Genomic DNA, 26,538 nt, shown 5'->3' with positions numbered 1-26,538 from the left:
TGTTCTTAATGAGGTTTAATTTTAAATGATCTATAGGACTTAGATTAATTAATTTTTTCGAGATAATAATTTTACATTTTTTCTTCTTTTTGATGGATCTGCCTCGCGATAGGTTTCAACGGGACATTTTTCCAATTTTCTCGATCCTGAGCTTCTCTTTTCATTTGCCAGTAACTTGTTTCCATTCTTATATCCGTTGTCATTTCTATCTTTCTTCAACGCTTTCCTTGTTTTCCCTTCATTTTCCCTTCATGTAATTTTCGTTTACGGGACATAAAGTTTTGATCTAATTTAAAAAAAAAATCAAATCAAATTATTTGGTTTTATAATAAGCATTTATAGCTTTGTTGAAGAATTTAATGAAAATTATAATTTTTAATTCTTTTCAATCATTGATTCTGGTAACTCTGATCGTTTGAATGTTTTTTCTTGTGTCATGTTTGACCATATCTGATTATCTAAAAATGAAATCTGGGAAGTATTAAGAGTTGCTTAAGTGACTAATTCAAGTTATAAAGGTGGGGTGAGACTAAAAATGCGAGGGAAACCAGCAGGCGGCTTCATAAGTGTTTTTTTAATATCTCAAAAATAGCGAAAAATAAAGAAATATTTTTCAAGCCACTTGCTTGTCATGAAATGTTGTATATTTCTAGTGGCTGTTATTTATTTACTTTTTCGTATGTAACTTGTTGGTTTTCTTTAAAATAATAACCATTTAAAGAGGATATCATTTTCAAAAATAATTACAAATCAACATACATCAAAACTCACGATCCATGGATAAAAATATAGTTTTGTGTAAAAAAAAAGTAAAGTAGTTTTACAACGTATTTTTTTTTTGTCTTCAGTCATTTGACTGGTTTGCTGCAGCTCTCCAAGATTCCCTATCTAGTGCTAGTCGTTTCATTTCAGTATACCCTCTACATCCTACATCCCTAACAATTTGTTTTACATATTTCAAACGTAGCCTGCCTACACAATCTTTTCCTTCTACCTGTCCTTCCAATATCAAAGCGACTATTCCAGGATGCCTTAGTATGTGGCCTATAAGTCTGTCTCTTATTTTAAATATATTTTTCCAAATGCTTCTTTCTTCATCTATTTCGCGCAATACCTCTTCATTTGTCACTTTATCCATCCATCTGATTTTTAACATTCTCCTATAGCACCGCATTTCAAAAGCTTCTAATCTTTTCTTCTCAGATACTCCGATTGTCCAAGTTTCACTTCCATATAAAGCGACACTCCAAACATATACTTTCAAAAATCTTTTCCTGACATTTAAATTAATATTTTATGTAAACAAATTATATTTCTTATTTAAGGCTCGTTTCGCTTGTGCTATTCGGCATTTTATATCGCTCCTGCTTCGTTCATCTTTAGTAATTCTACTTCCCAAATAACAAAATTCTTTACCACATATACAACTAAAATAAAAGATAGAAGAGGATTGTTGTTGTTGATGGCATAATGTGGGGAATTATGCATTAAGAAAACAATTTATTACATCCTTCTACTTTTAACAATTGAATAAATAGAGCATCAGGTATGGATAGAAAGATTATAAATTGTTTTTAGTCAATAAATTTAAAAATAAGAGTAGAGGCTGATGTAAAAGTAAAAGTAATTAGAGCTAATGACAATTTCGGTGTGTTTTTATTTTATTTTTATTTTTTTAGTCTAGCTAGTAACAAAAGAAAACGATTTATGACGAATGCGCTAAACTGATGTATCACAACATATCACATTCAATAATTATATACATTCAACCCTGTACTGAAATTAAAAAGCACAAATTATATTTTTTTCGTAAACGGCATTCTTATGGAAAAGTTCATTCTGAAATATAAATAAAAAACAAAATTCATTTACATTATTATTTAATAGAGCAGAAAAAATTAAATTACTAAATGACCCCGGTAAATGAAAACTTCCATACGTGACACAGGTTTAGAAATACTTTTAATCTGATGGAACTGAATCCTCTTAAAAAGATTATTACTTTTTTTAACTGGATTGCAAAAATGGAGGGGAAGGCAAGTGTTATTTTTTTTTAAATATTTGCTTTTCCATAATACTACCACTTCCAGTTGTGGATTGCATATTTTATGCGGCCTTACGTCATAGATTTAAATTGTTCGGAATCATTCGTCAAATCCTTAGTAATGATAAAAAAGTTTTAAACCGGTTGTTATGTCTCCAACAGATCAGTTTGTAACAGAAAATTTAATATTGTTCTTAATACTTTCTATGATAGTTTCTTTAACGTTTCTGTCCGAGGAGCCCTTTACACTCCTCTCGGATTTTAAATTTATATTTAATTCATTTTAATTTACTGCGCAGTGCAGGTGAGGAAGCGATTGATAGATTATACAAACTGGTGTGTAATATTTATGAAAAAGGGGAATTTCCGTCAGACTTCAAAAAAAGTGTTATAGTCATGATACCAAAGAAAGCAGGTACAGATAAATGTGAAGAATACAGAAGAATTAGTTTAACTAGTCATGCATCAAAAATCTTAACTAGAATTCTATACAGAAGAATTGAGAGGAGAGTGGAGGAAGTGTTAGGAGAAGACCAATTTGGTTTCAGAAAAAGTATAGGGACAAGGGAAGCAATTTTAGGGCTCAGATTAATAGTAGAAGGAAGATTAAAGAAAAACAAACCAACATACTTGGCGTTTATAGACCTAGAAAAGTCATTCGATAACGTAGACTGGAATAAAATGTTCAGCATTTATAAAAAATTAGGGTTCAAATACAGAGATAGAAGAAAAATTGCTAACATGTACAGGAACCAAACAGCAACAGTAATAATCGAAGAACATAAGAAAGAAGCCGTAATAAGAAAGGGAGTACGACAAGGATATTCCCTATCTCCGTTACCTTTTAATCTTTACATGGAACTAGCAGTTAATGATGTTAAAGAACAATTTAGATTCGGAGTAACAGTACAAGGTGAAAAGATAAAGATGCTACGATTTGCTGATGATATAGTAATTCTAGCCGAGAGTAAAAAGAATTTAGAAGAAACAATGAACTGCACAGATGAAGTCCTACGCAAGAACTATCGCATGAAAATAAACAAGAACAAAACAAAAGTAATGAAATGTAGTAGAAATAACAAAGATGGATCACTGAATGTGAAAATAGGAGGAGAAAAGATTACGGAGGTAGAAGAATTTTGTTATTTGGGAAGTAGAATTACTAAAGATGGACGAAGCAGGAGCGATATAAAATGCCGAATAGCACAAGCGAAACGAGCCTTCAGTAAGAAATATAATTTGTTTACATCAAAAATTAATTTAAATGTCAAGAAAAGATTTTTGAAAGTATATGTTTGTCGCTTTATATGGAAGTGAAACTTGGACAATCGGAGTATCTGAGAAGAAAATATTAGAAGCTTTTGAAATGAGGTGTTCTAGAAGAATGTTAAAAATCAGATGGGTGGATAAAGTGACAAATGAAGAGGTATTGCGGCAAATAGATGAAGAAAGAATCATTTGGGAAAATATATTTAAAAGAAGAGACTGACTTATATGCCACATACTAAGGCATCCTGGATTAGTTGCTTTAATATTGGAAGGACAGGTAGAAGGAAAAAATTGTGTAGGCAGGCCACTTTTGGAATATGTAAAACAATTTGTTAGGGATGTAGGATGTTTTTATTTTTTATATTTACGTTTATGTTTTATTTTATGGTTACGTCTGTGATATTAGTTGTAAGTTTTTAGTGATATTTTATCTCGGTTATTAGTTTTAAGAGTTAGTTTTTTTTTTTTTTGTATTTTTATTATTTTCTTATAATATGTTTATACCGGGCGATGTTAACACGAAAGCGTTTTTCGTTCTCAAAAAAAAAAAAATTCTTCCAGTTTTACTATATATATATATATATAGAGAGAGAGAGAGAGAGAGTGCGAGAGACATCAGTTGTATTACATTTCAAAATATCTTCGATTAGGAATATTTGACTTTTTTATAATTTTATTTTGTTTTCGTAAATAGCTCAACAGTAACCAGTTCATATGACTGTTTTGATTGTTGTAATTGAAATAATTAAGCAATTAGACGACAATTTGAAAGCTATTTATTAAAATTTCATAGGTATTGAATCTTTTTAAAAATACATTTGTATAAAAAAAAAACTTTTGTTAAAAATTTAGTACCAATAGTTATTTTCCTGTCATTATATTTCATATAATCCGCTTCTATAATTCAAATGCAATGTATTCCATAAACTTTTCTATTGTAGCAACAAAAATTGACAGTTTTTGAGTTATTAATGTAACCAACTTTGTCGTGTATTCTCATTCGCATAGGAAAATAAATCAGTCCAGGGGATTCGGTTTCATCAAATGAAAATAATTTTTAATTTACTTAACTTTTTGCCAATTCTAGAATTATTTCTACTACTAATTTATTAGTCGCTTTTCCTGATATATAATAGTTTTTTATTTTTATTTATTCATTTATTCACAAGCTCAATTATACTGTAATAGCTTCTGGCAACAGTTCTTATTTTATATCCCGAAAAGTAACCTCCCAGTCAGAAATTCGATAACTTTTACAAATAAAGATTGCTTCAAATATTACCTTCTTTTTTTTCACCTAAAATAGTTGCTAAAATAAATCCTTAAAGAGTACATCAAGAAAAAGCTGTTCTGAAAAGATAAACGATTAAATTACCATTGAAAAAACCTTTTTTGAAAATTGTTTAAAATTTTGTTTTTCTTTAATTTTCTTCGATTGAAATTTTTCAGTAAAGTGGGTCATCAGCCATTAAGTTAGAAAGAAAATTAAAAATTCGTCCTCTTTTGAAATAAAAGTAGAATTCCAAGGAAAGATTTTTATTTTAATTTTATAAGATGTTTCGCTAAAAAAAATTATATACTCATCTACTTTCGAAAATTTGAAACTATACAGTTTTCTATCAAATCTTTAACATCCAGGAAGAAATTATCTGATTTAGATGAATGAAAAACAAAAATTTACACAATATTCTTGCTTCTACTCTCGGGATAATTTCATTTCCTTAAATTATCTCACTCTACGAAAATGAGGAACATTAAGATTTTCTGTTGAATTTCAGATATCTCTAAAATAGTTTTCCCGATTTTGGAAAAAGAGATTCTAACATAAAATTCAAGCCTTTTTCTAAACTGTATTTGAAAAACCATTTAATTATTTTGTTTAATTTTTTTTTTGTCACATTTCTAAATCATTTCTCTCACAGCTTAAAATGTTATTTATATAATATGAACTACCTAAATTTCTTTCCTTCATATTTCAATAAATACAATGGTAAAATATTCATTTAGATTGGTCTAACAGATCTTCAATTTTAACTCAAAATAGGTTTTTAACACACAAACGTTCTGATGTTTTATAAAAATTTATATACTTACTTTTTTGGACTCTATTGCACTCGTACTTTCTTTCGTTTTTATACCTACGCTATAATACGAAACACAACTATTGATTACAACTGATAGAGAACTTAGTATTTTTATAACTAACCTACAGTTACCTGATTTTTTTACACCTTTCGTAAATGGTTCAGTTTCATCAAGCCTTCCTTTAGTTGTTGATCTTCATACAATTTCTCCTACTGTTTTCAGTGTATCATTTACATTGTTTTTTAGCGATTCCTTTTTCGTTATTTTCAATATTTTCTAATTTATGAAGAAAAACTTCTTCTCTGTTTGTTTTTATTCTATTTATTTCAAAGAGGGAAAATCTCATGAAAATATAAGACACTTTTTCTTCTTTTCACAGTTTTTGTTTATCCAATAATATAATAATATAACATAAAATGATAGTAATAATATAGATGTTTTTTATACAATCACATGATAAATGGAATAATTATAAAATATATATTACGACTTAAAACGTGAGGTAATCGACCACCTGACAGTGACCCTTCTACAACCATATCTAAATGTAATTTTTTATACGTAAAAATGCTGAAATAAAAATTGATTCTAGTTTTAAATAATTTTTCTAGCATATTCATGATTTTTATTAATTATTTAATTCAAATCTCTGTTCTGACAATTGAGTTTTTACGCCTTCCTTATTTACAGTGAACCCTGTTTTAATGATTTTTAGTTGTTTAAGTAATGTACGGTGTTTGTAATTTTGATAAAAGTGTCATTTCATACATATTATGAATAAGTATTCAAATTATCTCTTCATATCTGAAAAAGTGTCTTTTCTTACGTAATGTTTTTATAGGTTTTGGATCTTCGTTTGAATTTAAAAAGATACGGGTATTATTATAAGCTATTGTGAGCCGTAGAATAGGTACTCATTTGACTACATTCAGATTGTTTAAACGTCGACGGGGAGTCATTCTCTTTATGACTTTAGGGGTTGGCGTCCTCACGGCCCTAGCTACTGCAGCTTTTCTTCCTACTACACACTTAGCTGCTGTACTCTTTACACTGTACACATACACTACACTACACCAAGAAGACTTCGTTATTTACAACATATACCCTTACACAGTAACTTTTTTTTTGTAACAGAATATCGTACATTGTTTCTTTTTACATTTACACTCGATGGTGTTGTAACACCTTACAAAACTCTACCGTAACCCAAGGTGGAAACTACCGCGCCGATGTTTGGATGGATCTACGTAGTGTGTCTCGAACAATGTCTTCTGGGCAAACCCAGTTGTACTTAGCTCTAGGCTCTGTACGCGTGGGCTCTGCAGAAGTGATCCTGTATTTCCCCGGTACTCGTAAAACCAAAATTTTCAGTTCTCAAATAAATACTATGATGGTTGGTGGTTCATCTGATAAAATCACCAATAATAATCTTGTAAAAAGGCCCGAATCAGCGTTGTCTGAAGAGAATAACAGTCCTGTAGAAGGTAACTTAAATTACGACGCATTTCATCTACAATATAAAAATATTAGATTCGTAGTTCTGTGAAATAATTTGGAAGGGTGCTCCCTTCATATGGTCTCCCCTATCCTGATTTACAAAGTAAACCTCATGATCGTGTTGGGTCATGAGGTTCACCGAAGAATATCAAGAAGTTAAGAGACGTATTGTTGCTAATCGAAATGTTTAATGATGAGCAAAGTTGATCTTTACCTCTCACCAACATTGGTGGAATAAACAAAAATGCAGTATGTCACAAAACCTGCAATACTAGTCGTGGGGTAATTTTTTTTCCAAGGCCTTCTAGTCATTGACGTTACTAAAATAGCAGATGAGTTTTGTCCTCAAGGTATTATAGAGGGGAAGTAAATAATGAAACGTCAGAGAGGAAGTGAAGAACCCACACCTGCACTTATATTAACGTTCAACCTTCCTGTATCACCGGAGAAATTAAAGTAGGTTACATATCGGTTCGAGTACAACCTTTCATCTCCAAACCAAGACGATGTTTCCACTGTCAGGGGTATGGCCACACTACAACATCTTGCTCGGATATGTGCTCGATCTGCTAAAGGTCACGATGACACTAACTGTCAAGAGGTTGAAATGTGTGCTAACTGCAGTTGATCACGTTCAGCTCGCTTCCAAAATTTCCCAACTTTTAAAGAAGACGCAACAATTCTAAAGATTTATTCTGAGCAAATCTATCTTTTCCAGCCTGATGAAGAGAATATAAAAACGTATAATGACGTACGAGGGTATAAATGTAATTTATTACGCCATTTTCTGCAGTACTAGACAGATGGTTTTTGTTGGTATCCCTCACTTCATCTTTACTAAAAAGTTTCAGAGGTATAATACAAAAGGCCTTGTACTGTATTTCTTGATGAACATTATCCACTGAAACGGTCGAAATCTTCGGTCACGCAATGAAGATGTTAGAGTGTTGAACCGTACACTACACAAGAACCTTTAATTATGTGCTTCAAAGAAACGCACCTTCTGCAACAAGATGCAGAATACCTTTGCTGTTCAAAAATCAAACTACCATGGTTTTTGAATGAAATTTAATACATTATATCTTTCACTCGCCGTGAAGGCAAGTGAAAGATATGATGTATTACAGCGTCTTACAGTAACTCACCGAAACATTTCTTGTCTTCATGTACTGGAATTACTTGTAAAGTCACCGTAATTGCGTCGAAATTAAACTGTTAAATTACTAAACTAGAAATCTGCTCCTTCACTGACCTGCTCGCAGAATACTCTCGCTGACTGACATCGCGCAGATGTCACATCTCGCAGACTATCAACATAACGTTTTGCTTAGACTGATTCGCCCTACTGCAGACTGCCATCACAGACTCTCCTCGCGGAACTGATTTTTAATTGGTGTTTCCCGGAGTATTTATACTCTTATCTTCTTTATTTGCCGGACCTAACCCAACTCTAAGCGTGAAAATGTTCGACCGCTCTCACATTTTCCCATGAAATTCCAAACCTCAGCCCGGTAACTCTTCTCAACAAACATTTGTTTAGGTATGTCAGCGGGCACTATTACAAAAGACGATTGTTAAACGGGCCTGTTATCTTTACTAAAATGGTTTCTTTTAGCCCCTTTCTGAATTCCTCCCATAATTATATTTTCTACTACTTTCTACTTAATTGGTAGGAATCCGTTACAGGTCCGTTATACCGGTGTTGTTACAATATGTTGCTGGTAATATTGTAATTTTCTCAATATAATGTTCATTGCCGTCAATGTTCATTGCATCCCGAAAATGTATATATAACGTATTTCTTTCTGATTAATGCGAATATATACCAAACATTTAAATTCAATTTTCGCATACATGTCAGCAATGTTTTGATGAAACAATTGACGGCATTTTAAAATGTGGTTTTGTTCCTTTTCATGAATCATCAAACTTTATGAGTAGTAATTCATAGCATTGAACTTTTTTTTTTGTTTTTTTCACTATTTTCCAGATTGATCATTTTTATTTTAAAATGGTATCCATCTTCTCCTTGCCAGAACAACATTGGACACTGTAATGCGTCGTAGGAGCGATGAGTATCTGGAACAGAGACGATTATTTCGACGATGAAGTACGATGTCGCGTGATTCAAATTGTTCTCCAACAATGACTACTGCCACTTCATCGATTGTTGGAGCATTAAATCTTTTTGAGTGTTCTCCATCAGGTGTTCTGTCAGCTCGAATCAAAATTTTATGACCATCGGACGGCATTAGTTCAATAACCGTTTTAAACAATTTAATCAATTCGTTATGCTCATGAAATAATTGTTACAACGATTCAGCTGTTACTTTTTATTGGGTTTGTTAAGTTCACAACATTTTGATCACTTGAATTTCTAATGAAATGTATTTGCAAAGATTTGTGGTCAGCATCCGTAAATGGTAGCATAGAGGTTGCTGTATGATATGTTTGTCCTTGAATCTTGAATGTTGGAAAATAATTCTCAGTTCTTATATTCGTTGCACCAAAAGAAGTCATTTGTAAGCACGTGTTACAATTTCGTATGTTATTTAAAAAATTCTTCGATTGTGTTGTAGTACCAGCGACCAGTGAAAACAATGGTTCATGTGGTGCATTCAGCGTGGCAATTTAACTTTACCATACAAACAACACTCCCAGGAACTTCATTTTTGAATTTTAATGCGTTGCAATGTGTGCAAACTTTATTCATACTTTCAGCAATCACAAGTGGATGCAAGCTATATTCAATTTCAAAATTATACTGAAATGCAATACGATCAACTTTTACAAATTGATTTTATTGATTCATTTGCATGCGTTATCGACTATTGTAACGTTATTAATTTTTATCACTATATGACAAAGATTGTCTTAATTCTCTAATTCTTACTCGACTTCATTCATTTCGTGCTTCATGTTGTTGTGATGATTCAGTAGCACTTTACTGTGACATATGTAATTTATTTTATCTATTTCGTTGTGCTATTTCTTCTTCTGTTTCATTTTGCCTTTCTTCTCGTTTTCTGTTGGCTACATTTGTGCAACGACCAATATTTTGTCGTTTTGGCTACATTTTTAACAGCAAAATGTAATTCCAACAGCAATTCTACAACAGCAGAGTCGAACAGTCAAAACTTAAAATCATTGCAATTAAGATTAAACATTATTAAGTATACTTAAAAAACTTCACTTCATAATGCAGCAAAATCATCACAATTAATATTGAACATTAAGAAACTTATAAAATATTAAAAAACTAACATTATGGAATTTTATAAAATTTAACCTTTCACTTTAAAAGTCACTATGTAAATAAATCCTATTGTAAAAAACAACAGTACTACCTATCGGATTTAATTCAAACCACTCAAAACACAGTAATCGATGGAAAATAACGTTTTAACAGAAAGATATATGGCTGCAAAATCATCACAATTAATATTGAACGTTAAGAAACTTACAAAGTATTACGGAACTTCACAAAATTTATTTTTTCATTTTATACAAGCAGAATATAAATAAATCCAATTATTAAAACAACAGCGCTATCTATCGGAATTAATTCAGTCTACTCACTAAACGCAGTAGTCGGTACAAAATACCCCTAACTTTCTCTCTACTGGTTAAATCGAGGAATTCAAAAGCTTTAAACCTTCTTCGGACAGCGCGGATCATTTTGCAAAAAACTGCGCGTAAATCGGTCCAGTAGTTTTTTATTCTATAGCGGATATACATACGAACATTGTCTTTTATATATGTAGATTATTATCCAAGTAAAATATTACTGTGCAGACATCATATCGGGCTTACTTTATTTTCCCACATTTTTTTTAATCGTTCCGTTAATTGCAGTCATTTTGAGGAATATGTACACAGTCGTTAGCGTTCGAAATTGTGAGTGGAGGTACAAAACCCTGTTGCACCGGCTTTAGTTGGAAAAATTGGAAAGTATTAGATTGTAGACACGTTAACTAAAACTTAGTTTTAGTTAACAAGTTTTTGAAATAAGGGAATTGAAAATTTCAGTTTGCTCTTCACTCCAAACGCGATTAAAAATATATAGAAAAGCTTCTGTAGATTAATTATTGCTTTCGAAACCGGACTCGGTGTCATTTATATTGTTGAATGTTAATCTTGTTTCTATTTTCCGTTCGCCGTATTTAAAAATATTATCTTTGAAACTAAATCTGTTTTCTGCAGTTTGCGTTTGTAATAACTCTACAATTTACGTATGGCATTATTTTTCTGATATTTCTTGAGCGATGTACGTAGTGGTATGCATTCTTTCCATCCCTCAAAAAATAATGGAGAGTAATGGAATGAAAGTTCCGACCTGAAGCCAAATTGATGACAGAGAAAGAATATTAGACTCTACAGTATTTGATCGACGCGATGGAAACAGAGGGTTTAAAAGTTTTAAATTTAAGACCATAGTAGCAGAAGTGAGACTGATTTGTAGGAATTTGTTTTAAGTAGAGGTTTATTAGATTTTTGTCACTTGTAACAGAGAACTTACCTAATAATCGGCTAGGAAGTAAGTATGCTAAGTATTGAATTTTAAGTGAAAAAACGTTATAAATTGTATTTTGTGTGCAATTGCTGGTAATTTTATAGGTTGTTAAATAATTGCTAGAAGTTCTGTTTGAAAGATTCTTAATAATTATGAGAAATTATCGCCTTGGAAGAAAATGAAATTTAGAAGATAAGAGATTAAAGTGTCAGCTAACGTTTTCCAGTATTTTGTCAGATTCATCTGCATATTGTTTGAACCAGAACTAAAAATGACTAGGGAGAGGTTTCGCCCGTCCACAGTCACCTCGATAAGGAGTAGTACTAGTCTAGGATACTCGCTGAATTATCTATGCAACGCCAATTAATAACTGTTATACTTCCTTTCAATTTTTTTTTAATTCTCAAATCGATCTGTTGTTAATTTTTGAGCAGAGTTCCAGTTATTGAATTCCATTAATGAGAGAAAGTCATGAATGATATTAGACCTTAGAACTTTCGGTGGAAAGGTTATCGAAATATAAGGCAAAACGAGAGTGTGCTGTTTTAGTAACTATATTAATTACTTGAAGGTAAAGAACTAAAAAAAAGAACGTAGTTACTGTTGGGCAATACGTGGAAGATGGAGGAGAAAAATGAGAATTGATAATATGTTTGAATAGTGCTGCAGAAGAAATAATTGCATCCAATTTTAGTAAAAAGGATGCAGTACGGGTAATTTCATTGTTTATTTTGTTAACTGAGGAAGCATCTAGAAAATGTTTTTTTTATTATTTTAGGATCTCAGGCTTATTATGTGATGAATTACTGGAATGCTCTCCAGCTACTTTTCCAGTGAGTCAACGGGATACGTATATGCGAAGGATGATCTCTCCAGAAATAAAGACTAGCCATAAATTTGTGGAAATTATATTTTATTAAATAAAACTTATTTAAATATTTTGTTTTCTATTGAAAAATGCTTATATCAAATTAATATATTAATTTATGTGTGGATCGCGTGAATTAATGTTTCGACATGCAGTATGAGCTCCGTCAAGATCTAATCGTACGTAAACTGCAACTAAACGGACCTTAACTATCATTATTTAGTTGTGGGTTGAAGAACAATTTATTTTTCTACATTCCAACTACAGATTTTAGCAAAAGTTAACTTTTTTTAAAAGGTCGATGAGAAAAAAGAAAAGCTAATTTAATTTTAATTGAAGAATTTCTCAATAATAACCGCAAGGTATAAAATAATTCTCTCATAAAAATATCACAAAATATTAGAATAGAATATTTAATAAAGTAATTTATTAAATTTAATTACACATCCATTTCCACTTTTTTTTTTTTTATTATTCAAGCAAGAAATTATTTTTTGTTTTAGTTACTAAAAGAACATATTAATGATTTTTTAAAAAGTAGACTTGTAAAATATCTGATTAATTTAAAAATTATTTTCTAACAATAACTATCTTAAAATAATGAAAATAGTGTTCAAAATGTAATAACGGAGTAAATATAATTGAATTATGTTAAAAATAAGTAAGAAAATAAGAAATTTTATTATTACTAAGCAAATTCAAAAAGGCCGTGAATGAAAAAATTTAACTACCAACGCTAACCTGATATTCAAGAGAATTAATGTGTTTAATGATATTTAAATAATCAGAGGTTTATTGAGGAGCTTGTTGGAAGTATCTTGGTATAATAATTTCGATTTCAAGAGCAGAATTGAATGAGATTAGGGATATCTTAGAGACAATTTTGTATCATATTTCTTTTACTATAATTACCGGGACTATTAGACAACCTTTTATACTAGTATTTTTATAACCCTTGGACCACCTCTACTTTAGCATCAGAAGTTAAATCCTCACATATTTTTCGTAAGTCATTTCCCAGCGATTGATTTTCAGTACTACCGTTACTTTTTCTTCTATTGTATCAATTAAGACATCATCTTTTTCCATTGACTACACATATCAGGAATGGTAGACCTGAGACTGTATAAAACTACACTTAATTTACATTCATACATATCACCCTAATTCATCCTTTGAAGTAATTCCTTACGGTGGTTCCGGAGGTTAAATAGAAAAAGAGAGATAGTTTGAGATGTTTATCAAGTATTTTGAAAAAATTTCTGAAAAGAAATATTTTCATAAAGGAAAAGTGACTGGAAATAACTGACAGGTTCAAATTATGAAATAATATTTCCCACTGCATCGATAGGCAACGTAGTATGAAAATATAACTTTTCGGGAGTAAGTATGTGTATTATAATTACAAATAGTAATTAATTTTTTTACAATTCTTTGTATTATACAAGTAATAACGTTGGTTCTTCTGGGTCAAGAGAGTTTCAAAACGAGATTGAACATTATTAACGTTGCAATCTGTTCGGGTGTTTTTCAAAACATGACATTTCTTGTAGATTTTGAATTAAATATTACATTTTTATAACAATTGCCAATACATTACTGTGGGGAACAACTACTTGCCAACTGTAGGATTTCGTTAGCAGTTTTAGTGTCATCTTATGTTTAGGATGAACTACTTTCATTAAAATACTTTCTTTTTTTTCAAATATTAACGGTGTTGCGGAGAAATACCATTTACTTACCCCCCTACAAGTGGGAGAGTGTCGGACACGCACGGATTCGGTTAGATGATATTAGGAGCTTATGTGTGCCCGCACTCTACCGACTAAAACTCCTATTTCATCGTTCCTCCCCACCCGAGGTCGGATCCGCAATTAAGCAATACGCGAACCCGAGGGTGCCATTGAGCTTGGGGTTCTAGAGTCCCTGTGCCTCATCACCATCGCCCATCTACGCAATCGCGGACGAATTACGGCTCCGCAGAGGGCTGTATCGCCCCTTCGCTCTCCGGGCAGTTCTTCACCTGTATTCAGTGCTTCATTCTCGTTAACTTCTTTTATCTTCTTCTTCTTCTCTCTTTTCTCCGATACTCCTCTATTTTCTTATTACATCAGTTTATGATTTTGGTAGAACATGTTCTCAGCACTTCTTCTTCTCTGATGTTTCTCTTCACTTGTCCCTCTCACTTCTTTGCTTTCTCTTAATACATTAGTTTATACCTTTAATGGTGCCTGCATCTGTATTCTATTTTAGTTTAAACGTCACCTTAACGGACTCCCGGCCGCTCTTTGGAACCGACACACCTATGTATGCCGACCATGTTTCCACATCATAAACAAGCCTCCTTGTCCACGCCGAGCCGATTCCTGTCCTCCATCTAGCCTTCCAATCATTCGCGACTAACATGTCGACCTCTGTTCTGTCTTCATCCCATTATATTTTAGGGTGCGTACTTTAATCTGTAGGTCAATGGACAAAACCGAAGCTATGACACAGGCTGCTTTATAGGATACGGTCCTTTATCCTGGAATCACGCCAAGTAGGGTGCGTCTATGAACCCCCTGTAACCGCTTTAAATTCCTTTGCACTCCAGCCGCGTCCCCCACACTGGGGTTGCATAAAGCAACGTCAACGTGACGATGGACATCAGCAATCGTCTTTTGAAAGCAGGCGAGGCCGTCTGAGTTGTCAGCAATTGGTTGAGCGCCTTGAACATCCTTTCAGCTTTGCAACACGCTTTGACTACATGTTGACTGAAGCGACAAGATCTTCTATGTGAATTCCCAAGTATTTGTGCAGTTCTTAAACTGTAGAGCCTGATCGCCTGGCTTTAGATTTATCTATCCCACCTCTCTCCTTCCAGTAAGATATGCAGGCAAATACTCGCATTTGTGTGGAGCTAATCTAAGGCCATGCTCCTGCATCCAAGTATTAATCATGTCTAGCGGCTCCTTTCCTCTGGTCTCCAGCTCAGCCTCCGTCCTCCCTCTAACCAGTTCGGCAATGTCACCAGCAAAAGCAGTCATTCAAGCACCGTCTAGCAGAAGAAGGCGAAGCACACCATCGTATGCTAGTAGCCATAGCAATGGGCCCAATACTGATCCCTATGGCACACTTGCTGAAAGCTGAAGTCTTCTGTATTAGCCGTCACCAAACGGTCGCTGAGATATTCCCTGACCTGGCGTCTCTGGTAATCGCTGATTCCTTTGTCGCAAAGCGCAGACATGATTGTCGTCCACAGCACACTACCGAACGCATTGCGTACGTCGAGCGTGATGAACAACGGTATGCGCCTGGTCCTCCATGTCCCCTATCTCGTGGCGACCGCCCAATTGACCACCACCTTCATTGTCTTCATTATCTGTACTGTTGACCTTCCTGGCTAAATTCCGTGTTGGTTGGGATGGATGCCGACGCACGCCTCCAACTCCTCAACTATGCGGGTCCCCAGCATCTTTCGACTGATTTTCCGACATTGTTAATAAGACATAACGAATGATACTCGACACCTTGACCTTCTTCTCTAGTTTGCTTGGGGATGACGACCCGGCGCGATTCCTTCCAACAACCCGGGAAGCATTTGTTCTCAAGACCCTAGTTCAGTACATCTGTCATTTCCCATGGCACTTTCAATAAACCCCTCGCTTCATCGCTATTTGATAAACCTGCTCCCACGGGTCTGCATCTAAGTCTCCGCAGAGGTCACGCCATTTTTCATTCTTAGTCTGTTTAATGCCATAATTGAGTTAACGCCTACAATTCACATAATTGAGCCCTGCCACTTCATAGGCCTCTCTTCCGGCTATCCTAAGACGTTGTTTACGGCGTCTTACTCGTTGCAGTTTTTGTCTCTTCGTCGTGATGCTGTCAGACCACCATTAGGCATGTTTAGTTAGATCCTCTATCTCTGCTAGGTATATGAGATATCTCCTGGATTATCAGTTCTTACAGAACATCTGGCGTGAGTGGTGTACCGTCACTGATTTTGTCCACCACTTTCGTGACCACTAGCCACCTGTGCTGGTGTCAATCTAGTGGGTCTCTGGTTATTGGCCGTATGAAACAATACATCGTCTATCTCCAAAAGCGTGGTCAGGTGGTCGCTTGCTGTCTCATTTAAGACTCTCCAGTGACATCTATTATGGTCCCAGCCTCTAACAAGGATTGATAGATCCAGCAGAGAAGGATGGCCTTTTGCCTTGTAAGTGGGTGTGTGGTCATTGATACAAAGCATTCCTGTCGTTTGAGTTAGGTCTGCTAGCACCTCGCCTTTCGATTGGTGTACCGGCTGCCTGCAACAACTGACTTGCAATTAATATCACCCATCAGGATGACTGTTTTAAGCGACCCTATTATATCCTCGTGTAACTTAGTCATATGTTCTTCAAACTCGACTAAGTCACAATTTGAGCTGATGTAAACACCAGTGAGTACTGTTTCGACAACTAACTCTATGGTAATCAGTCCTGGACCTCTAACAAAAAGCTGGCATCCCAATCTACCACTGACGTTCTGTACCGCAACGTCGCCCTTCACATCAGTTCACCAATCGCTCCTAGCTGTCGTATGTCTATTCTCTCTTTAATGTGAACGACAGACTTCCTACCTCCGCGTGTCCTCAATTTTACTTATAGGTCGGTTGCCTTGTCACGTAGAACACCTGTAAATTGTTTCGCATTCTCCGCTCCTTTGATACGCCCTTGTAACTCCTCATTCCTGCCTTTAAGTAACAACAGTACTTCATCCTGCGTGGCGGCGGACTTCATTGTCTTGAGTAGGTCCGCGTAGGACCTACCATGTGCTCGCACCACAACCACCTGGCTTTCCTCTTCTGGTGGTGTAGACCGCTTAGCAGAGGCAGACCACGAACTCGATCTTCCTCGTGTCTCGATAGAGATGACCACTGAAACAGGTTCTTCACAATTCCTGTGTAAGTACACCAATAGTTCCTGACGAGTACTCCAAATGGTCCGCCAGGAAAGTATGAATGCATAATTTTTTTTTTAATTGCGAAATTCCACGTGAATGTGTTATAAACTATTCGTAAATATTGTTTTTATTGTAAAAAAAAAATTAAGTTAAGTATTTGTGTTCAGTTTATTTGACAACAAAATATATTATTAATGCTATAAAAGTTAAACAATTTTTTACAAAAAATTTAAGAAAAAATTTTAGTAACATGATCACTTAATAATTTGATGTGATCATATAATTATTTTTTATTTAGTGAGGACCTTTTTCAGTTTCATTCCTGTTCAGTTTTTATAAACATTTAAGTGTTTTTACTACAACTATTTTTCAGTATTAATGAGTGGAGTTTACGGTAGAATAACGTTTATCGGGATTTAATCCTGTAAAGTCTTAAAGCTATTACTTTTGGTATTTAGACAAAGAAATTTAGTATCAAAAATAGGACAGAATAATAATGAATGAGTGTATTATTAAACAAATAATTGTAGAAGTATAATATAAATAGTAGTAGTGTAACAGTTGCGGAATCATTTTTAGTTCGTGTGAATAATTGCTAACTTTTCTGAGAACTCATTTGATAGTCGAAAAAAATTTAAATGTTGAAATTTTCAGTATTAGAAACAAGAGTTGAAATGCTGCGCCAAAAGTGTCTATGGTACAACGAAGGCAAGTTTTCAAAAATTTGTGTAATAGATGTAATCGAATAGTTTCTACGGTATTATTTTACAATGGATTAGCATGGTTTACATTTTCATTCATTTAAGATAAACCTTTTGAAATAAATCCTTTTTATAAATATGCAAAATTACTTTTTTTTTTTAAATCATAAAACTACCAAAGGCTTTTAAGTGATGAAACGTCTAATCGAAACACATTAACTGTGGATGTAATGAGCTAAGTTATAATACAAGAAATGACTCATTTATATTTATTTACACATATAACTTATTACATTTTTAAAGTGTCTTTCTTTTCTTTTCAAGTTAATTAAAAACTGAAATCACTAACCTTTCTAATACTTATGTCATGTTTTAAAATTATCTAGAAAACTAATGTTAAATTATATGATTTCTTCAAAGAGCAAAATAAAGGTAAGCAAATCTCCTTTTCAGAAAATCGTTTCTGCTTGGTACATTGTAGTTTATTTTCGGGTGTTTTTTTGAAATATGACATTTCATGTTAGTTTTAATTTAAGTATTGCATTTTATTGCACTTACCATTATTACTTCAGTAGATGATGATTGTGTTTAGAATTTTTTAATTATTTTTTTGTGTTTAAATGACGAATAGTTCTATCGACTTTCACCGGTTAATTATTTTAACAGTTTGTAATTTTCTTAAAAGCTGTTAAGAAATTAAGAATTCTCCAAAGCGAACAATTCCTATTTGTCTACTTCATTCAGAAATATTCCATTATTCGCATTGAACAAGAGTAGGAAGGGGTATAATATAAAAGTGTTACTTTTATAACTTTATGTATTACAGGTCGCGACGGTACTGCCTGGCACATATTATACGGACCAATTACGCTTAATGCCTCAGCCTGTCCCTTAAACCATCAACCTAAAAAAAAGAATCCTGCCCATATAATGCACCATTATACGTTCATCCACCTATTTTATCCCTTACAATCAAATAATCATCCCTTTTAACGAAATATTACATTGTTTTAAGCCCTTTTATCACTGTTAAAAGCAAAACGGCTGTCTTGATTTTCTTAACACGCAATTTTTTAAGTATTTTTATCAGTGTTTCAAAATATTTAGTCAATTTGAATTTATTACTTTGTACGTATTTTACAATTTGATACTATTTATGTATAAAATTAAGTTATTATATTTTACTAAAATTTAAAAATACTTTGAGCAATTATAAAATATTTAGTTACAATTTCTTTTTAAGACTTTGCAATCACGAATATAGCTCATTGCGAAATTACTAAGTAGGTGTAATATGAGTTCTAGAAAATCATTATAAACAAGATAAAAAGTGTTTTTTTTTTAAAGTAAATTCAAAAATTCAGTTTACTTCTCACACTAAATGCAGAATAAAATAAAATAAAACTTGTCCGTTGACCGTTAATAACATAGATTGAAAGTGAATAATCATAATGAAGAAATACGTCGTTATGTAATATTTATTTATTTTTCCAGCATATTGGAATAAAAAGAGGCTATAAAAACTACGAATTAAAGAAAGTTGCAAAAAAAAAATTAGGTAATTTAAAAAAATGACCACCAACCTGATAATTTGGTTTACCTTGTAATTTAAGCTTTACGCGTTAAGGAGATAATTTTTAAACTACCAAATAATTTAATAAACTACTTAATTTATTTATTAGGTAATTTTTAAAATAATTTAATTCTCTAGCGCGAGTGGTAGTGTCTCGGCCCTTCATCTGGAGGTCCCGGGTTTGAATGTAGGTCAAGCATGGCATTTTCACACACGCTACAAATCATTCATCTCATGCTCTGAAGAATGCCTAACGGTGGATCCGATCAAGGAACTCCCACACGGTCCTACAATGCGGCTCTCGCCAAATTGACTCGCCGCTTGTGAGTGACCAATTTTCCCCTTGACCACCAAGTTACACGGTGGCCTGAGTTCTGCCTCCCCAACACCCCAGCAGCCGGGCAATCGAACATCATGTGTTCGTTAGATTGGACCTCTCCGCAGCGCACAGCTCATCAGCTGCCAGGTGGAACCGAAACCAATATTGGTTTAAATTTACATGGTTGGAAAGCACTCGGTTACCCCTTGCTTTTAAAAATGTAGGAGAGGCATACCATCGCCCAGACCCTGTATAAATCTATAAATCGTTGATCCTGTATAAATCTTGCGATCGTGAATCACCTTGAACTAACAGGAGACAGTCATCGGGGAAAGCCTGGGCCGTGACCCCTTCCGGGAATGTCAGTCCCAATAATCCGTCGAATACAAGGTTCCACAGCAAGGGACCGTGAACGGAGCCCTGCGAGCTTCCCCCGGTGATAAATTTTTCCACAACTAGGTGCGCATCCTTAAACAGAGCCGTCCGATCCGACAATTAGTCACGTACTACGTCTTGCAGGGCTACGGGAACATTGCGGCGTTCCAACTCATATAGGACAGAACTCCAACACAAGGAAGAAAATGCTGCCTCTATGACAATAAAAATTGCCAAAATATATTTACAGTCGGCGCTTTCCATCTCGGCAAGAGCAATCCTCAGTGCCAACCCCTTTCATGAAGGCTTCGAATTAGAAATGGGTTCTTATCGATGTTTTTCCCAGACCCGCTACACAACCATCCTTTCCAGCAACTTGCTGATAACCGGTAAATGGATTATGGGTCAATAACTGCTGACGTCACTCGGATCCTTTCCTGATTTTAAGAGCACCCTCTCCAAATCCACCTTCTAACAAGTCGGAAAGCAACCCCAGTTTAGGACCCCTTCAAAACAGTCTGCCAAGCGGCTCTCTTATGACAGGCAACAGATGATATCCTGGTCAAGTTGGTCATTCCCGTTGCTTTTTTCAGTACCGTTCGAGAAACCACTCGGTCTATATATACGGGTTCCACAGTCCGTACGCCAGGGAATGGTGTCTCACGCACCCTAACGTTGACTTCTGCTTCACCCTCCGGATCATCTGGAAACAGAGTATCCAGAAACGCCTGGTAAGTCGCCACAGATGTTAAAGTATGGTTACGACCACCAAACCCGCATTGAACACTGGACAGCTTGTGTAATAGCTTTAACCGGTAACATAACTTTGCGAGCTGCCCAGGATTGCGCTGCAACTGACGGATAGAGTCTTGCCAGGACATGAATTTGGCTTCCTTAATGGCATGAATATGTCATTACGGGCGCATTGGTAGATCCGCAGAACCTCAGTGCGCACGTCATCAACGATAATTCCTGTTAGTGGCCGACACTGGTATCTTCTCCTAGCGGACCTAGCTCTTGCACGCAGCACGCTAAGGTAAGAGAATCACCACTTTTTTCCGGGTTTCCGCCTGCGTTTAACAGACGGCTCCCCGGAAGCAGCGGTCATGACGGCTGCAGACACTTTCTGATCAGTGTACTGGCCACTAACTAAGGGCCCGTCCATTGGCCGAGGCCACAGTAAGACCTTATCGCAGCCAGTCTTGATGGCCCGGCCGAATTGTTCACCCATCAATTCCACCTCCTCCCAGTGCTCCAGGCGCCATACCAACCCCTGCAAGGCAGCCGCAGCCTGTGCTAATTCAGGCCCCTTAAGTTATAGCGACCCGAATCTGGAGCTCTTGGACCGCCACCGTAAGCGATCTCATAGGTTATAAGCCTATGATCACTCACACTGGCCTCGGATCAGACAGTCCAACCACTTGTACACCTAAGCAGATTGCCCGTCACCAAGGAGACGTCGATGTAACTTTCCCCCAGTTCGGAAGAGAAATTCGGCGGTTGTTCTGTCTCGTTAAGGAAGTAGAGGTTCTTGGCTTCAACGAACTTGCGAGACTAGCGCCTATGAAGTCACATAATCCAACCCGGTGGACACTCCCGACCACCGGGTATCTGAGTACGAGACTCATCTCCTGCGTCGGATCGAAAATTTGGCTCCCCATCCAGCGAACTTCACTGGAAATTTGCTTCATTAAAGTTTAGCCGTCGTCTCGGTACAAATGCAAGATAATCCTTGCCACAAAAAGCTACGTGAAGTTACATTTACGTGGCTAGCTTTGAAAGAGGTAGCTAGCCAAAACACAAATCAAGCAAACTTACTCTAAAGAAGAGAGACCCCGTTGCCTAGCGGAGACCACATGGAGGTAACTCTCAGCATGACCAAATGCTTGGACAAACTTCCCCACGGGCTCGTAACTAGCCGAGCTCGTTCGAAAACGAACACGTATAACTTCGGAGTCCCAGATAGGAAGGAAACAGAAATTCAGATAGATAAAAATCCAAGCCGTTTAAGTGTATTTTAGGTGTGGAATGGAATGGAATGCAAAGTTGGCAGGAGTTTATTACTCCCTACTTTATCGCAGAACCTGGACAGAGTCCCTTGCTGCTGGATCATTCTAATCGGGCTTGTTTTTAAAAGGGTTAATTTTTTAATAGCGGGTCTAATTTTTTCAAGTTTTGTTTATTATTATTTAGTATTTTAAGGACGGATTTAATTGCATTCCAATCCGTTGTTAAACCAGCGTTATCGAACCCATTTTATGGGCCGACCGTGGAAGGCTAGGCTTATGAAACCTGTCCTCCCGACGTAATTCCCCTTCAGACCGTCCACTGAAGTCCTTTCGGTGCTAACGCTTCATAGGCTAGCAGGAATGCGCTACAACGGGGCACTAACTATCAGGAGGGAGCAATGCGACCCCTACTCCGGAGGAGTCGCAATTGCTGGTTTAATTTCATTTACTTGTAAGTGTTAAAGGAAAGGTTGTGTAGAAGTTCTTCATCCACTTCTGTTATGGCTGCCTTTCAGGACGCATCTCTGCTGGGCTCTGTTCCGGACTCCAGTCCGTGATGTTGGGACGAGTAGAGGATCTTCCTTCTTCTTCATCTTCTTCTTCTCCCTCTTCTTCTTCCGAAGACCTCTTCGTTCTTCTTTGGCCTGCACTTTCCAAGAATTGGTAGTAACCGAAGTTACATACCATTAACCTTGGAATTTAGGTGTGTGTCAAATGTAATTTTTTTTTCCGCCTCTGGAGTCAGTGAGTGGTGAACCCCAGGTGGAGGACTTGGCGTTACCGTCCAGAGCAACCAGAACTCTGATGCGCGTGATAGATAAATCACTCGTTGAGTTTTTCTTAAACTGAGATATTAAAAGAACCTCTTATTATATATAAATTTAGTAGCGTTCAATTTTTTAGACTCTTTTTTTTTTAATTTTGTTTATTATAATGATTTATATTGAGTTTGAAAATACCAATATTTCGCGCCTTCCTTATGTTTGACTGTGTCCAAGTTTTTGTGTACTTCAACAACTTTTCAATCTTTTTGTTGCAGATGAAAGAATGTTAAGACAAGACGGTGGACTTTTATTATTACGAGGACCTCAAGATGGGTGTCGTAAAAAGAGATCTCGAGCAGCCTTCTCTCATTCACAAGTTTATGAATTGGAACGTAGATTCAACCAGCAACGGTATTTATCTGGTCCAGAAAGAGCCGATTTAGCTCAAGCATTAAAATTAACTGAAACACAAGTAAAAATCTGGTTTCAAAATAGACGGTACAAAACAAAGAGAAAGCAGCTGCAGTTAGTGCAACCTCAACCGCACCCTCACGTTAACGATTCCAGTGCGAAGAGAGTAGCCGTTAAGGTTTTAGTTCGTGATGATCGACCGGTTAGAGGAAGTTACCCTCATCCTGCGCTTCCTGCAATCCCTTTTCCAGCTTATTATTATTATCCTTTATTGTGCCCTTCAACAGGTCCTGCCGTATCATCGACTACAGACCACGATGATGATGACGACGACGACGATGACATCGAGACAGATTCTCCCGTGAATGTGGTCGATGATAATCCTACATCGACTACTTGCACAGAGTAAGCAGACCATTAATTAGTTCGTTATTATAATGTGTAAATAAAAATGTTATGAATTCATTTAACACTGTTTTATTGCTAAAAGTTTTTAATATACTGATTTATAAATAATAAATATGTTTTCTACAAAATATTTCAAAGATTATACATGAAAATCCGTAAAAATAACTACTGATTTGTGGCAATGAAATATTAGTGAAGTAAATAAATACGTATGATTTTTTTTTTTTTTTTTTTTAAAGTCGTATCAACAATTATGGTCATTAGCGACTATAGTAACACTACCATGTGGTATTATATAAAACAACAAACATAAAGAATAAACATATTAAGTTTGGTTTATCTGGTGACTGTCTTTTGCATTAAAAAATATATAATTATTGCGTTGAAATGACCATTAGTAAGACCACGTGATTTTTTATACACGAAAAAATTAATTATGTACATTATAAGTTACTAAAATGTAAACTTTTAAATTGGATTAAATTGGAAATCGATAATTTTAGTAAAAAATTATTTATACGTGTATATTTATTTTGATCTATTAAGAACGAAGACTGTTAAAAAATTAAAACTGAATTTTTTTTTAATAATAAATGATTATGGTATTAATAATAATTCTTTTTTTAATTATCATCTGCAATAATAATTTATGGAAACCAAAGTTCAAATAAAATGCTGAATTCCCTTTCTTATGGCTTGTAAAACATTTTTGCGGTATCCCGTATCATTTTAAATTTTAACTAAATAAATTCCAACTATCTGATTCAAAAAATAAAATAATACCTAGTATTGTCGATACAATACAATACCGATAACAATAACAATAAATTACAATTCATTGTACCAAGGATAAAGATAAAAATACTACGCATATTATTATAAGAAGAAAACAACCTTCCAATTGTTCCAGAAATTTGACACAAAGACGAGTTCAAAAATTACCTTAACCCCCCGTTAACTTTGTAATGGTTGAAATGGAAAAAGTTTTTAATTCCGTTACACTTACTATGCTGTTACCTTTCACTCAAACATCCAATTTTTTCCGTTTGGAGTTGAACGGGGCTAAAAATGTTAAATATAAAGATAGAACACTTGAATACATTATTTTAAAGCCTATTTAAAAACAAATAAATGGTGCAGACTGGAGCTTAATAAATTTTTCCGTCTAAAACTCGTTGCCCTGTCAGATTTTGAAGTGCAGTTTTAAAAAATAAGTAAAAAGTAAAGTTGATAAGTTATTTGGCAAATACCTTAATTTTCCATCGTTGTTTAGGATGTTTTCGTAATCAGCTTATAATTAATATAAAAAATTAAACATAAATAATAAAAATTTATTTGTTTAAATTTATTTACCTATTGTTTTTTAAATGACATCTTACATAATTGTTAAAACTCAATATCAAAATCATCGAGTAAATGTATGGTATTATATGTTATAATGTTCAAAATTGTGTACTCGTATTTTTCTAACAAGAGTAAGGTCCTGATAAAAAGTTTTTTCAAACATTACGTAACACCTGATGGTATTGTGTTATATGCAGTTACAGTCCTTTGTCTCGGTTCTTAAAAAATGTGCAGGCATACATTTGTAGACTGAACTCTTCACATAATCCCAAAGGAAAGAATCTAAATGAGGCAAGTTCTATGAATGAACCGACCATTCAATATTTCATTTTATATTTCAATATTTTCTCTATATCCTACTTCCTTTTTTAAGTTGAACATTCAAACATTCTCTCCCGTGGGATTGTAATAATGACGTGATGCCCTACATTTGAAAATCGGTTGGTTTTTTAGCTTGGCCTTTATTGGCCGTAATTGCTAGAAAAATATATTCCTCTAACATTTCTAAGCGTTTGGTGTACTTAGTGACTCATTGGTAAAAAAAAAATTGTGATATGATCTCCGTAAATTCGTGAGCAAACATATACACTTTGTGGATGCTAAGTGTACTTTCATGAAAACAGTGACAGTTTAACTGGATCAGTATAAATTAATCATCCTATGATTAATGATCCTAAATTAGAAATAAATCATAATTAGCTGACTTATGCATAGAAAATATATTTATCATTAAAATGCACGCGGTGGTAGATAACAATCACTTTACATTTAGTGCAGTTTCATAAAAATCATAGCCTTATTTCTGGATTTTTTCATCGACCTCTTGGTAAAATTTTATTTCATATCTTAGGAACTTATTTGGTTTGAGTATTTTGTAGACTGACCCGATAAATGTCCAATATTAACACTGAACCGTACATTAATAAAACATTAAATAATTATTTATTTTTTTAAAGTATGTAAATAAAAAAATGTTTTATTATTTTTTCATTCAATTAATTTATTTTTTTTCAATTTCTTTTTACAAATAAAAATATACACACACCTATATCTATTTTTTTTTTTTACGTCAGCGACTGTTTTCAGTTTCTTAGTAAAAATCCAAAACCTCAGGTAACTGCAATAATTACCGGTTTTTCTTTCTACTTTTCTTACTTTTAAAAATTAAAATAATAATTAATAATTTTTAAAATTTGACCTGCCGCCATTTTTAACGGTCAACTTATCGATCTCCAGTACCCATAATTTTTTTTCCTGTAAACAGGCTCCCTATATTCACTTATAAAACTGTTTTTCCTCTCTCTCTCTCTCTCTTTCTCTCTTGCAGACCCCCCAGAAATAAAAAGCGTGGAGGTTTAATAATGGGTAAAAAGATAGTTATGATCTAGTTTTTTAAAGTAAGTAAATAAAAAAATGTTTTATTATTTTT

General features: G+C 34.4%; 1 protein-coding gene across 1 annotated transcript in view; it reads left to right on the top strand.

The window, feature by feature from the left end:
- The window catches only part of LOC142334284 (homeobox protein Nkx-3.2-like), a 34,025-nt gene extending 10,259 nt beyond the window's left edge, over positions 1-23,766 (top strand). The window contains exon 2 of the mRNA XM_075382241.1: positions 23,222-23,766. Coding sequence (XP_075238356.1) covers positions 23,222-23,766 — 545 coding nt within the window. The remainder of the gene's footprint in view (positions 1-23,221) is intronic.
- The last annotated feature ends 2,772 nt before the right edge of the window (positions 23,767-26,538 follow it).

Source organism: Lycorma delicatula, chromosome 1, assembly GCF_047948215.1.
Source record: "Lycorma delicatula isolate Av1 chromosome 1, ASM4794821v1, whole genome shotgun sequence".
Classification (NCBI taxonomy): domain Eukaryota; kingdom Metazoa; phylum Arthropoda; class Insecta; order Hemiptera; family Fulgoridae; genus Lycorma; species Lycorma delicatula.
The sequence above is the reverse complement of the archived record's forward strand: the minus strand, read 5'-3'. Positions and strand labels throughout refer to the sequence as shown.